We start from the raw sequence: 14,392 nt of genomic DNA, 5'->3' as shown, positions 1-14,392 counted from the left end.
ATGTTGCTATTTTGAGGCAATTGAAAATTACTGCACCATTGACCAACAAAAACCTGCTCTACAGTCAATAGCGCAGTATTTTAAAGGGAATGGGAGATGAGACTCTGATTGGTTTATTGCACGTTATGACCAAACACACACCCATGACCCAATAAGAGAATAGGGACAACCCTTTTTGACCATGTGACTGGTGTACTGACTGTTTTTACCGTCGTTAAACAAAAGAGGATTGGGACATGGCCTAAGTGCACCTGTGCCATGCGGTTCAGACCCTACGCTTAGATAAATAAAATAGAGCCTATAGTATTTTCTTGTAAAATGTACTCTAATAATCTCTGTAAGAATCATTAAACCATAAATCATTAATCATTGTTAACCAGTAGTGGTGGGATAATAAATCGATTGTTGCATTCGTATTCTCTCTCCACTGATTCTGGATCAATTCAGAGAATGTGAAGGACTTGCACAGGCTTCATTGCACAATACACAGTTTGCTTGCAGTGCGCATCTCGCTCGCTAAAGGCAAAATGCTCTACAAAGGCATCATTTAAGTCATATTAGTACACACACTTTAAGACGCTTGGGCATGTGGCTGTACGCAACTCCATGTAAGTGGTTGAATGTAGTGGAAAGACAGTCAGTTATGTGTTAAGGGATTAAACGGACAGGACAAACCAAATATTATTGTATTTCAAAAGAGATCTGTGTATTAGTGAATGCAGCTTATTAGATCTCCTGCTGATGTCCTCTACAGCAATAACCAGTAAAGCTGTGAAAGAGAATAATCACTCTCAGCTCTTGAATGGAAAACATTCAGATGCTGAAAGCACTCTTTGTTTATTGCTTGAAATATGTTTAATTTTTGTCCCTCTTTATTATTTACTTGATTTTATTAAGTTATACAGTTTAAAATTCTTTACATGGACAACTATTTTTATTAACTATTTTATTTGTAACTATTTAAAAAAATACTTACATATGTAATTACATTATTTTTTATTTTTTTTATTTTTTAAGATTTTCAAGTAAACTTTAAAAAATGAATTAGTAGGCCTAGATTAAGAATCGTTTTGTATCGGATCGTGAGTCCCAGATTTAGGATCGGATTGGCTCGTGAGGTGCCTAAAGATTCCCTTCCCTAACTAGACAGTTGACGTTAGCCATCGACTTCCATAGTAGGAAAACTGAAAGTCAATGGCTACCAACTTTCTTCAAAATATCTTTAAAAAAAAAGAAACTCATACCGGTTTGGAAACAACTTGAGGGTGAGTAAATTATGACATTATTTTCATTTTTGGGTGAACTATCCCTTTAACAAACTTTTTACAGTATAATATTAGAGATGCACTGAATTGGTAGCTCACAAAAAAATTGAAAATAAAATATTAGCCTAAAACATTTGAGATGCTTTCCTGCAGCTCAACTAGTAGAGCGTGGCGCTAGCACTGCCAAGGTCATGGGTTCGATTCTCAGGGAAAGCAAGAAATTACAATAATGTAAAAATGTGTGCCTTGAATGCAATGTAAGTCGCTTTGGATAAAAGCGTCTGCCAAATGCATAAATGTAAATGTAAATGTAAATAAGATGGAGAAAAGCAGTGTATGCAGTTCTTTGCTGCGCTCACATGCAAATAACATAAAACAGTCCTATCCTCGCAAATATATCTAACACGATTGCAAACTCTCTACTGGATGTTGCATTTCTACTACCCAGCCCTGCTCTCCTCCTTTCCTGTCCTCCCATATTTCCTTCCTTCCTTCCTCCACTCCTTTCATCCTGATCCCTGTCCTCTAGCTAAAAAGCAATCGCTCCATCTCAGTCTGAACGGTCCCCAGTCTGTACTCGACCCCATTTGACACAGACTATCCGCTCGGAGAGAACGAAAGCAAGAGAAAGCTTTATTTCCATAATGGAGGCAGTACGCATAATGCTTGTGATTTATCTTTGCTGAAGGTCGACGGCGTGTTGATGCAGAGCTGCGATGGGTTTGATTATGCTGTGTTCTTCAGGCTCCTCCTCCAGTGTCGGTCACTCAGATTATCTTCAGTGCTCTGATGCTCTGTCTGTCAGCCTTGATTCACTTTGTCTTTTGGTGTGACAGTTGACATTTTTATCTCAGTTTAAGGGCATTTTCACACTAGAGCTTTTGGTTCTCATGATGTCAGAGTTCAGATGGTTTGCTTTGAGTTAAGCTGATTTTGCACTCATAAAGTGGTAAAAATATTTTATATTATTCCTGAAAGGAAGTGTGACAATGCTGAGCATATCTTCTATTTTTCTTTAAATAAAGAAATAAAAATGTGCAGTAAAAAGATTAAATTTTTTTGATATGTTGTGAAATATTATTAAAGTTTAAAGCTACCGTTTTCTGTTTAAATTTATTTTACAATTTAATTTATTTCTGTGACGCAAAGCTGCACTTTCAGCATCATAACTCCAGTCTTCACATGATCCTTCAGAAATCCGTCTTATATTGTAAATTTGAGTTTAATGCATCATTATTATACTGAATAAAATCATTAAAAGTATTAATTTAATGATTTAATTGACCATGTCTGTGCTGATGTTATACATGTTAACTGTTAAAAGTGCCTAATTTTTAACCCAGTTTTATACCAAATGTTTGACCATATTTTACATAATTTCTTTTTAAAACTAAAAGCACCCATAGAAGCTTGTTTGATCATACATCTGGCTGTAATCAGTTGCTAAGGTAGAATGAGTAGAATGTGAGAAGCCTCATTTCAATGCCATCTGAGCTTGTTCTTTCCCAGTTCTCATCATAGACACTAGGGGTCACCCTGGCAGCTCTCGTCCTCTCAGATGACTCAGAAATGTACAGGAGTCCTTCTTTTACGCTCTATAGACACAGGTTACTATAATCACTTCTGCAGGCTCATATACTGTGGCAGAGCGTTTCCTCTCCACCGCTCTTATCTGACTGTGTAAAGCTGTAAAGTGGCATGTTGACTGTGCTAATCTGTGTCTTTGTGGTGACCTCTTCTTCCCCTCAGTGATTTACAATACATCACAACCTGAAGAGATATAGTATGAGCATTTTTTTTTTTGTTCTTTGTCTGAAACAATGATTGCCATAACAGTAGTAAAGAGATTTATTTTAGAGAAACTGTCTGTCTAGTTGTTGTACATCTTTAGTTTAAGTCTAGTGTATTTCGACCTTCTTTCTGTGCATTGTATTTACACAGATTTTAAAAATAAACAAATGCAGAAAACAACAAATGTCATTTTTGTAAATTTTTACATTTACATTTGTGGCTAGAATATAAGACACATTTCATTTTTTTTAATTATATATTATTCTATTTTATTCTATCATTTTAGCAGAGGTGGAAAGTAACGAATTACATTTACTTGCGTTATTGTAATTGAGTAGTTTTTCTGTGTACTTCTACTTTTTTAAGTAGTTTTAAAAATCTGTAATTTTACTTTTACTTAAGTACATTTTGATTGAAGTATTGTACTTCGCTACATTTTAAACCACATCTGTTACTGAGTAAAAATAAATCATTAATGCAAATAGGGGAGGAAAGAAAACGTGATCCGGAAATGACTGTATTGAATAGAGGGTGCGGGACGCGGGAGAAATGTTATGTAATTTTGCAATTTTATGTAAAATTTATGTACATTTTATATACATTTTAATAAACAAAACAAACAAATGGTTTTAAGTTTGTTATAATAAAGCATTTGTTCAACCAAAAACAAAAACAAAAGACCAATCATCTTCATTCATTTAACATAATTTTAACTAGTGATAATAACCATAATTTAATAATAGGTACAGTTTATTTATTAAATAATTGCTTAATAGCCTGATGTTTTCTGAGATAGTTGTCATATCGTGAAAATCTCATCCTATCACAGCCCTACAGGGGAGAATCCCCCACTGTTAAAAAAGTAACTTAGTAACTTTTACTCTGAGTAGATTTTAAATGAGCTACTTTTTACTTTTACTTTAGTAAATTTTTAGACCAGTAATTTTACTTGTACTTAAGTAAAATTTCATTAAAGTAACAGTACTTTTACTTGAGTAGAATATTTTGTTACTCTTTTCACCTCTGCATTTTAGTCTGTATTTTGTCTTTACTCTGTACACCACTTTGGATAGCTTTGCTATGTTTAAATGTGCTACAAAAATAAAATTGACTTACATGTATGGATTTATCTAACTCGGGATACGGCGAATAAGCTAGAGTCCCCAAAAGTCGGCGTGTTCCTTTAATCTAATAATCAAATAAAAAAGCATAACATTTAGTCCCCCATACAACAATTTTAAAATACAATTTTAATGTGTTGTGTGAAGGAATGGTTTCTTGGATGTTGTTGAAAAGCCATTTTTGTTTCGTCCTGCTTCCAGCTAAGAGACTTTGATGGTAGTTTATTTTTGGTTAGTGAGCCTAACACCTCAATCCAAGGCACATTTTCATGTTTTACTTTATGAAACTGCAAATATGTCATGTAAACTATAGGACGGCTGGTCATACTAGACATTTGTGCAGGCACCTGTGGACTGTTGTGGGCAGCTTGAATTACGTTCTCATATTTCCATTGCAGAGCTTGCTATTACAGTAAAGACAGGTTGCTATTTATATTGTTTTCCTGGCCTGAGATAGTGTAGATGTTGGTTGCTTCTAAGAGCGCTAGTGAGGGTTTTGGAGTGATTCTGTACGCTCTGTGAGTGTGTTCAGGTAATACACTGCATGCTATGTCTTGACTTGAGAATAAGATAATTTCACCCAGGAACCAGGAAGGCCTTGAAATCCATGATGCAGCCATATAAATAAATGTGTGCGTTATATACAACCAAACCAAAATGTATTCAGGCACCTTCAACATTTTCTCACCTTATCATAGTTTATTGAAAATGGTAATAAAATATGACAAGAGATCAGAGTTAAGCTGTGGCAGCACAAATGCATCTTCATAATGTCAGATAACTTTGATAGAAGGGTATGTAATAAATTATAATCAACCAATCAGCTGCAGCTGTTAACTTTAGCTGTCTGTCGTGTAAAAGGTTGCATTTGCAATTAAAGAAAACACATGGTCAGGTCAAAGTGTCTGAATAATTTTGGTCCCAAATGTGAATAATATGTCACAGTTTACTTAATTTTGCTATTCTCACTTACATAAATTAACTATACACACTAGTAAAAATTTGTATTTGGTCTATTTTTGGTTTGACTCTATACGCACGCATGCACACACACACACACACACACACACACACACACTCAATCATTACTCCAGTCTTCAGTGTCACATAACACATCTTTTCCAGCAGCACCTGACCAATTAAGACAAGCTCTTACCTATTCTATTTGTTTTCTTTGTACTTGTGTATTGAAACCCTGCGTATTGTGTGAGACTTGTCACATCACTTGCATAATGTTCCCCTTGTTTTTTTTATAGTTTTTTTTATATGAATGATTTCTGAAGGATCATGTGATGCTGAAAACTGGAGTAATGATGCTGAACATTCAGCTTTGATCACAGGAATAAATTACATTTTAAAATGTATTAAAAATATGTTTTAAATTTGTATAATATCTTGCAATATTACTGCTTTTTATTTTATTTTTAACCAAATACATACAGCCTTGGTGAACATAAGTCAAACCCAAACTTTTGAATGGCAGTGGGGTATATTGCATAAAGTGAGTTATTCCCAGATATATATTATAAATAAATAGTTTTTTTTCTCTCTGAAGTGCCACTTTTGTTTTGTGTCATTGTGTAGGTTGTAATTGTAAAGTTTTTTTTTATTTTTTTATATATATTTTTTTTTACATCACTTCAAAACATTTAATGCATGTGAATCATTGACTCAATGAATCATTTTTTTACTGGATTCAAATTGATTCATGCAAATTAATCAAACTTATCAATTGTAATTTTGCAATTTTCACTACTCAAGTTTGAGTCACAGACAATGTTAAAACGTCACTGGATCATTGGATATGCATTGTGAATTTCCATATCATCATCCAGCAGTACATTTCATTACTGTAGCTTCAGCTGTGTTCAAGTTTCTGTAAAGAAAGGCTCTTCAGATCATCCCTTTTCTCTCTGTTTTGACCCCAATCTCCTCTAATGCGCTGCATCTGAGGCCGGATATTATTTCCTATATTGTATTGCTTCTCATCTGATTCATGTTCTCGAAATAGAGCCGTGTGAAAGCGCATCAGAACCGTTCGGTGTGTGTATATTTAGCCGGTCTATTGACCAGAGCGGAACTCATAAAGGGATTGATCTGCTTGAAGAATAAAAATGGATGCTTTTACAGCCTCTGTGTTTGAGGCGCTTTGGGGAACTGGTGGTTTTCCTTGTGACAAAGTTAATCAAACTGGGACTAATCCTGCGCGTATTTCTGTCCCATCATCTGGCTTCTTGCCTAAACCTCAGAGACATTAGCGAGCGTATAGAGGCATCGGTCAGACGCAGTGAACCGTAAGAATGAGACGTCATTATTGAAATACATCTCGCAGGTGGTTGTGCATGATTCCTCTACGGTCCATAAAAGTGGATATTTGTCTCATCGGCTTTTGTAAACCTTTCTTATATAGCTACGTTTGACTGCCTGCAAAAACTCTGGTCTATTTTGCAGTTTAAAGACAAGAAAAGGCAACAAACTCATGTGCCATGTAGGGCTGGGAAGATAATTAAATGAATTGTTGCTACAAAAGCAGCCTGGTTTAGATATATAATTATACCACCGTGATCAGTTGTTAACCAACAATTGATCGATCATTATGACAAACACCTGTCCGTTCTTCACACGTCACTAACGCAGTCAGCTGGATTTAATTGTTGACAATTTGACTCCACTGTTTTTAGAAATAGAGCTTATTCAACTTCTTTCCTACATATAGATATGTGGGCAAATGCATTTTTTGTTTGCCAGGGTCGCCGCTATCTTAGCTTAGCATAATGAATGGAATCCTATGTTTATTTTATTTTATTTACACACATGCTGTACAATTAATCTGAGCCATGATGACGGATAATATTCGTCATGTTTTTCATCAGGTGTCTTTTTTAATTATATGATGTCTTAATGTATCGAGTATCGATTCGTCTGCCCTCTTCAGTAAACACAGGAAGAACGTGCAGTGATCTCTGATAACTTAATCCAGATATTTAAATACAATCCACAAATTAGTTTGAAGAACCAAATTAGCCAGAGATCAGTTATCACAATTAGAATATCTAGCATCTGTCAAATCATCTTGGATATATTAAACGAGGTATGAAGAATTCCCACTCTCGGACCCCTAGTCAAATAGTAATAATCTAGATTTATTATTAATAATTATAATTATTGTTATATTTAATTTTGTACACTCTAAAAAATGCTGGGTTGTTTTAACCCAATGTTGGATCAAATATGGACTAACCCAGCAATTGGGTTGTTTTAACCCAGCGATTGGGTTGTTTTAATCCCATGGTTGGGTTAAATATTTGCTTAAGACAACACAATCGCTGGGTTAGTCCATATTTGACCCAACATTGGGTTGTTTTTTACTCAGAATTTTTTAGAGTGTAATGTTTATAATTATCAACATGTTATAATTTAATTGAATAATTATTATATATAAATAATTAATTATTTTATTTTTTTGTAAAAAGGGTTTGTCCACTTATGCCGTGTCTTGAACTATGTTTGAGACTTCTCAAAGTTATTTTTACATTCATCTGTAACATCTTTTTAAAACATACCCTGCTTTTTTCACTCTATCTAGCTGTTTTTGAATTTAAAGGGGTGATGAATTGAGAAATCAACTTTCTCTTGAGCTTTTGATATATAAAAGGTCATGGTAATATAAGAATATCCTGTAAGTTTCTGAGCTGAAATCTTCATTGTTAGTCAAAGAAAAGCTTTTATAGACACCAGACCCAGAAAAAGATCGTGTTCGCATCTTGACGTCATCGAGTGACGAAACACCGCCTACTGAATAATAAGCTCGTCTAATCCAGAAGCCCCGCCCACCGACTCATGGAGCTGTTCAGATCACGCTAGCCAGCAGCAATAAACATGCCGAAGAAGATAGTAAGATTTTGTGGAAGAACACAGTCGATGCATAAGCTTCCTTCGGATCATAATATTAGGAATGTGTGATACTTCATTTATTTTTAATAAAGTTCCAGCTCACGTGGGGAAGATGTGTGTTCGCTTCATTTCACTGCGGAATCGTTTTTAAACAAGTCTCAGATCGTGCTGGATTTGCAGACATATTGAGATTAAAACTAGGGCCGGGACTCTAGGGCCGAGGCTTTGTAATTAATTAATCGAAATTAATCACATTTTAATTGCATATAAATATTTGACCTGAGAACAATGAGAAGTCATTTTTCACATGTATTTTTAGTATACCATTGAATAATGACTGAATACATAAGCTTAAACAACAAAATATTGTTTATTTATTTTAGTCCAGCAGACCAGTGCAATGTTTGCCATTAAGTGTAGCAAAAGCATATTTGTGATATTTGAGGCTCGATGTGCTGCGGTAATACCCAAATTCCTTGTTGTATAGCTTGCACACAACCATGCTCTTGACGACGCTTCCATCCTTTCGTTTTTTAAAACAAAATTTCCCATCCACGGGGCCAAGCAAAGCGCTCTCATCAGCTTCTTTGTTCATGTTCACTATGGTTTGTTGTTGTCGTCACTCGTGAACGCTAGTTGGTGTTCCAGTATAATCGGTCCGTCGAGACTCATTTATTGATTTTTTTTTTTTAAATTAATCTTAATTAACGTGTTAAAGTCCCGGGCCTAATTAAAACACAATGCTGTTTCTTCTATATTGGATCGGACAGGAATGGTGCAACACACTTATGTGAGTAAAACGTGTTTTTCAATCCCTCCCTCATGTGAACTGAACTGACAGGGGAGCTGAAGCTCATTAAATATGCAAATCTTATCCAATCCTAGCCGTGGGCTCAAGTCTCCAGTGCGTCACGGCCATCAAAACCCAGCTTTCAGGAGAGAGCCTTTGAACCAGTGTAGAAAATAGCCTATTACTTAGTTATTATGTTTTTGAATGTAAAAACCACACAAATGTCATTAGCTGACCTCAGACAATAGTATAATTTTTTTTTAAAAAGCCAGTTCATGACACCTTTAAAATGTATCTAAATCTTTAAATCGCTTAATATTAGTTAATCAATAACCACCCAATTGAAAATGTTATTTGTTTTGTTTATTCATAGCTTTTATACAAAGAGTTTATAGTTCTGGGTAACACTTTATTTTACAGTGTCCTTGTTACGTATGTTACATGTACCTACCATAGTAATAACAGTAAATGATGCATAATTACATGCAACTAACCCTCAACCAAATCCTAATCCTACCCTAACTAATATAGTAAGTACATGTTGATTCATAATCAGTAATTAAATATATAATTACACTGTTACAATGACACCTTAAAATAAAGTGTAACCTAGTTCTGCTTGTGGATATATAGTCTACTTGCTACTGAGTGCTAAAATAACAAAGTGGTACACTTTGGAAAATACATTTTGAGCTTTGTCATAAGCCATTATCACTTTGTGTGTAGATAGTAACCGTCATGCTGTGAAACTTGTGTGATTCACCTCTACCCTTTGTTGTTAGCATGAAATACTTTCTCAGGAGAGTTTCTGAAGCTTAAATATTTACCATGCTAGACATTTATCATGTTTACAGGCATTTTTGTGCACCCTGACTGCCTGAATTAGCTTGGCTGTGGCTAATGCAACCCCTAATTACAAATGTGTGCCATGATGGACAGGGTAAATGTCTGTGAAACCAAACAAATCTGACCCCAGAAGGGGTTTCATCTCATCAGTGTGATGAGGAGGAAATGCCAAGGGATTACAGACATTATCTGGAGACAGAGAGACACCCACAGAGAGACCACCTTCCCCTCCAGCAGGCCAGTGAAGGTTTGATGTGACTGTAATGAATCTCTCAGCTCTGCTCTGTTTGCTGTTTGGGATGCTGTGTGTTTGATGGCCCAGAAAAGCAACGCGCTCGCAGCCTCACTGATATCTGGGGCAGAGACATGTAGCCGTGACATTAAAGAAGTTTTACAGACCCAGAGGAAAAAAACTCATTCCTCAGAGGTTGCTCTTTCCAGGCTTATGGAGTCCTCAATCATGTGTTGTTTAAAAATCGATTTAGTTTCTCTTAGAATTCCTTAGGAGACATATAAAAAGACACATGAGACTATAGTTTATTTGTATGTCTATGTATGTATTATTTCATTTGTAACTTCTTTCAAATCGGTGAATTTCTCAGGTATTTCTCTTAAAGGAGTTTATAATGATGTATAATTTAAGTATTAACTTAGATGTTGCATAGTAAAAAAAAAAAAAACTTTGATATAGTCTTGAAAGAATCTGATGAGAAATGTTTGAGTTCATTTTGAGATCTTTGACTTTTGATTTTAGACTTTACCTTGTCAGATCTGAGCACAGTTGTTGAGATTTCTTCAGAATCTCTAGAGGTGACATGTAGGATTGTAAAAAAAAAACTGAGAAGCTAAATTATTAATTTGCTGTCCATTTAATCTCATGGTTGTTCTTTACTAGGTTCCCAGAGGAACAATGTATGTCTCAGACATTGCTCTACAGAAGTCATAATGGAGTTCGCAAAGATGTCTCAGATATTTCTTCTGCAGAACAGAAATGAGACAATTGTTGGTATGCATTAAGAGTTTTCTGCTTTAAAATGAATATGAATGGTATTGAAAGTCTTTCGTTCAGCTCAGATCATATTCACATCTCAGTCTTTTGACTCTGTTGGCAATGTTGTTGAGATCTCTTCTTTTATCTGAAACTCTGGAAACCGGACATTACAGAGTCTTTTCCTGAATCTTGAGATACAGGTGACTCAATCAAGGAGAAACGATTGAGCCATTCATATATCCTTCTTTCCTGTGGGTATGTGTGACTCCAGGATAAGCTAGAGGGGTTTGAGATGAGAACGAGTGAGCACACTTTGAGAGAGTCTGCTCATGGGGGGAGGTTAGAGAGGAAAGCAGGGGGTGGAAGATATGAATGAAAGTAAGACTGAAGAGAGAGACACGGAGAGAGGAGGGGCTAAAGCCGACAAGGAGAGCAGTGGGGAGAAATAAAGAGGCTCTCAGTCACCTCCCCCTCTCTCCTGTGGAGCCGAGCTATACATGACCCCAAAAGAGAGAGAGAGAGAGAGAGAGAGAGAGAGAGAGAGAGAGAGACGGAGGGAGGGCTCCTGGAATAAGTGTGCGGCGAGGAGGACAGCAGCGGCAGTTGATGCAGCTCTCCTCAGCATGTCATGGATCTGTGGAGCATTGTGGGACCAGCGTGTGGAATAGTTATGTGTTCTCTGCAGGATCCTGAAGAGAGAAAGCCGACAGCCTGATCTCGTGATGCCATCCATTTCTCTCAACTTGCCAGCCGCACTGGCCGGCCGCTCACGCACCTGGGTCTGCCTGTCCTGCATGTTCTGGGTGAGCTGTGGGTCAGTCCACTTGACTGGGGCAGGTGGGATTGGGGGAGAGAGAATTTTCCAGGATAATTCGATAAATGAGATCACTGCTGGCGCAAAGGGCTGCTTGTTTTATTGTGCGTGTCACATTTTTACTGTTTTGGCGCAAATGGATGAATTTTCTGGCTGTTCACTAGCCTCTTGCGTTATGTTGTGTTTTGAAGGAAAGCATTTTGTCACAATTTGTTCACATCCTTGAAATGCCAAAAGAAAATTCATGCTAGAATGGTTGTGGAAGAATGTCCAAGCTGCTCTTTTCCATGCAATGACATTGGATGACACTGCAGAGCTCCAAAAGTGATTACGTTATAGATGATGGTCTTGTTTCTAGAGGAATAAGGTTCCCAAAGATACCAAATTCTGAAGATGAACTCAACTGTTTCTCATCCAATTCTTGCATTGATTCTATATCTCTATTTAAATGTGAGAAGCAGGTGACTTCATCACAATTCTGAATTTGTTCTTCTTCATTTAACTGTTTTGTATAGGAGAAACATTTGAGAAATAAAGGAGATTTCACTTGTGATGTTTAGGGATCCAGAGGAACGTTGGAATGCTTGAAATTGTTCATTTATAGAGCAGATAATTTGGCTTTGGAAAAGATTGCACAGATTGAGAAACAAAAGTTGAAATCCAATTTTAAACTTGAATATCTCTCATCCAATTCTCACATTGCTTTTAATTCTGCATACTTCGCTATATTTCAACAATTCCTCGTTTGTGCCCATTTTTATGTCTCCTAAAACTTTCATTATTTGTGTATTTTTTTGGAGCTTGATGGAATGAATTACCATCCACTTTCCTTGTATGGAAATGAGCAGCTTGGACATTCCGATGGGTGAGTAAACGATGACAGCGTTGTCATTTTTGGGTGAACTATTTTTTTTAACTGGCACTTGGGCAATGGTTGTGTCCCCCCTTTTTCTCTTTGGATATTCACACATTCTGACCTCTCTGGTCTCTTAATTAGCATTCTGCTTCAGTGAATGGAGTGGAAAAAGATCCCAAATCCTCCTAAAGCTCTGGAACTTTTTGAATATAGTGGGAGCCTTTCAGTCTTCCTTTCAGACTGTGATTGTGCCGTCCTGTTGCACTGGCTCTGGTGGAATGGGCTTTACAGGGACGAGGACTCTGTCTACAGCTGTAGATGTCATCATATACGGCGAGAAGATGCGGGAAACAGCCGTTCGGGAATGAGGCAGATGTGATTTATTTGCTAGCAGCATCCAAAACGGAATCCCTGGGCCCAAACTCTATACTTGGCATGGTTTGATTACCTGCTGAGGAGAGATGACATTGTGAATGGAAAGACGTGTACTTCTCTGAAAAGAAACCTGTCCTGATGTTAGCAGAGGGGAAAAAAAGCAGAAAAAGAGCAACATCCAATACCTAAAAGCTCAGAATGCACTTCCTCCAAACTCTGAATTATAAATGACCTGTCTGGGACTTTTAGGACTAGCCGGGCTGGACAGTCTCTTGTTCGAAAATGTATCCGAAAATATTTCGAAATTAAGGTTTGTTAAAATTGAAGGTTTGATCGCAGGAAAAAATATTGTTAATGCTTTAATAAGATTAAATATGTTAACTTCAGTTAATGCATTTGGTATAATGACCTAACAATATACATTATTTACAGCTTTTATTGTATCTTACTGTAAAGCGTTACCAAGAAATTACAGTCAATTCTAAGAGCTATTCAAAGCTCATTTTACTTCCGTAATATAATACATTTACAACTGAAACGAAATATTCAGTGAGAAAAAGATTTATCCATTGGTAATTGATTGGATCGTGAAAAGAGGTTGTTATCTAAATGGTATCAGGTTGTCAGATGGAACTCTGAAAAGGAAAGTTGTTGTAGAGGCAGAAAAAGTTAGTGAAAGACTTATTTAATTTTAAACTTGCTAAGGTTGGATGAACATGTGCGTTTGTCAAGGAAATTAAACGCTTAATGTTTTGCACTCTGGAAAATGTTGTGTCTTGCATAAAGACCTCTGAGACAAGGTGTTGCTTACACACACTCTCTGCCACTCAGCCAATACAAATATTGACGCATCTTGAGCTGCCTGAGAGGTCAAAGAGCTTAGTGCAGTGATCAATGTCCATTAACACTCCAGATCAATAAGCAGCAAACAAGTTGCCCTGTACATTGTGAAAGTGGCTGATGTGGTGCAGTGGCCAGTCTGGAACAATTCTGCACATTATTTATTTATTTATTTATTTATTTATTTATTTATTTATTTATTTATTTATTTGTTAGCCTATTTTGTTTAATTAATTAGTTCATTCTTTTTATTTATTTATTTATAGTTTTTTCTACTGGTTTGCAGATCCTCTGGCTGTGCACCCGCACAGAACATTTCTAACAATGTAAATTGTTTGTTTATAAAAAATTTGTAAAAAATTTGTTTATAACATTAAGATTCAGGTAAATATTCCTTCCTCTCTGTGCACTTACAGTCTAGTAGGTCACCTTTGATTTCTCTGACTAATGAGTCTGTGGTCTTTGAAGTCACTCGGCATATGATTTACTCTTGCACTTTTCATCATTGTTGGCTTTTGAATTCCACTTTAATGACCTCATGCTCTACAAGCTCTTCATCCTTCTATCAAAGCTGCCTGTGAGGGGCCCCTATAATTTTGGCAAATTCAAAATTAGAACATCTGGTTTGCCTTCATAATGGATCAGCCACAGTTCTGCATGTACTTCTAGACACGTGTCTGCAAAAGGTTGTGCATGTTTTCAGGGTTTTTGTGTGCATTAGATCTAAACAATGTATGTGTGCGTGTGTATTAGTGATGATTTTGCAGGTATTGCAACACTGACTATAATTTTCCTGATCTTTCCTTGTT

At 36.3% G+C, this 14,392-nt stretch overlaps 1 protein-coding gene across 8 annotated transcripts in view; it reads left to right on the top strand.

The window, feature by feature from the left end:
* tns1b (tensin 1b) overlaps positions 1 to 14,392 on the top strand; it is a 288,631-nt gene that overhangs the window by 66,118 nt on the left and 208,121 nt on the right. The window contains exon 1 of one of the 8 annotated variants that reach the window (XM_067444487.1): positions 11,291 to 11,501. The exons of the other annotated variants lie outside the window; for them this stretch is intronic. Coding sequence (XP_067300588.1) covers positions 11,421 to 11,501 — 81 coding nt within the window. The 5' untranslated portion in view covers positions 11,291 to 11,420. Of the gene's footprint in view, positions 1 to 11,290; positions 11,502 to 14,392 lie in introns of those variants that run through there. 8 annotated transcript variants of the gene reach the window in all.

The sequence above is a fragment of the Pseudorasbora parva genome, chromosome 5 (genome assembly GCF_024679245.1).
Source record: "Pseudorasbora parva isolate DD20220531a chromosome 5, ASM2467924v1, whole genome shotgun sequence".
Classification (NCBI taxonomy): domain Eukaryota; kingdom Metazoa; phylum Chordata; class Actinopteri; order Cypriniformes; family Gobionidae; genus Pseudorasbora; species Pseudorasbora parva.
This window is presented reverse-complemented; position numbering and strand designations above follow the sequence as displayed.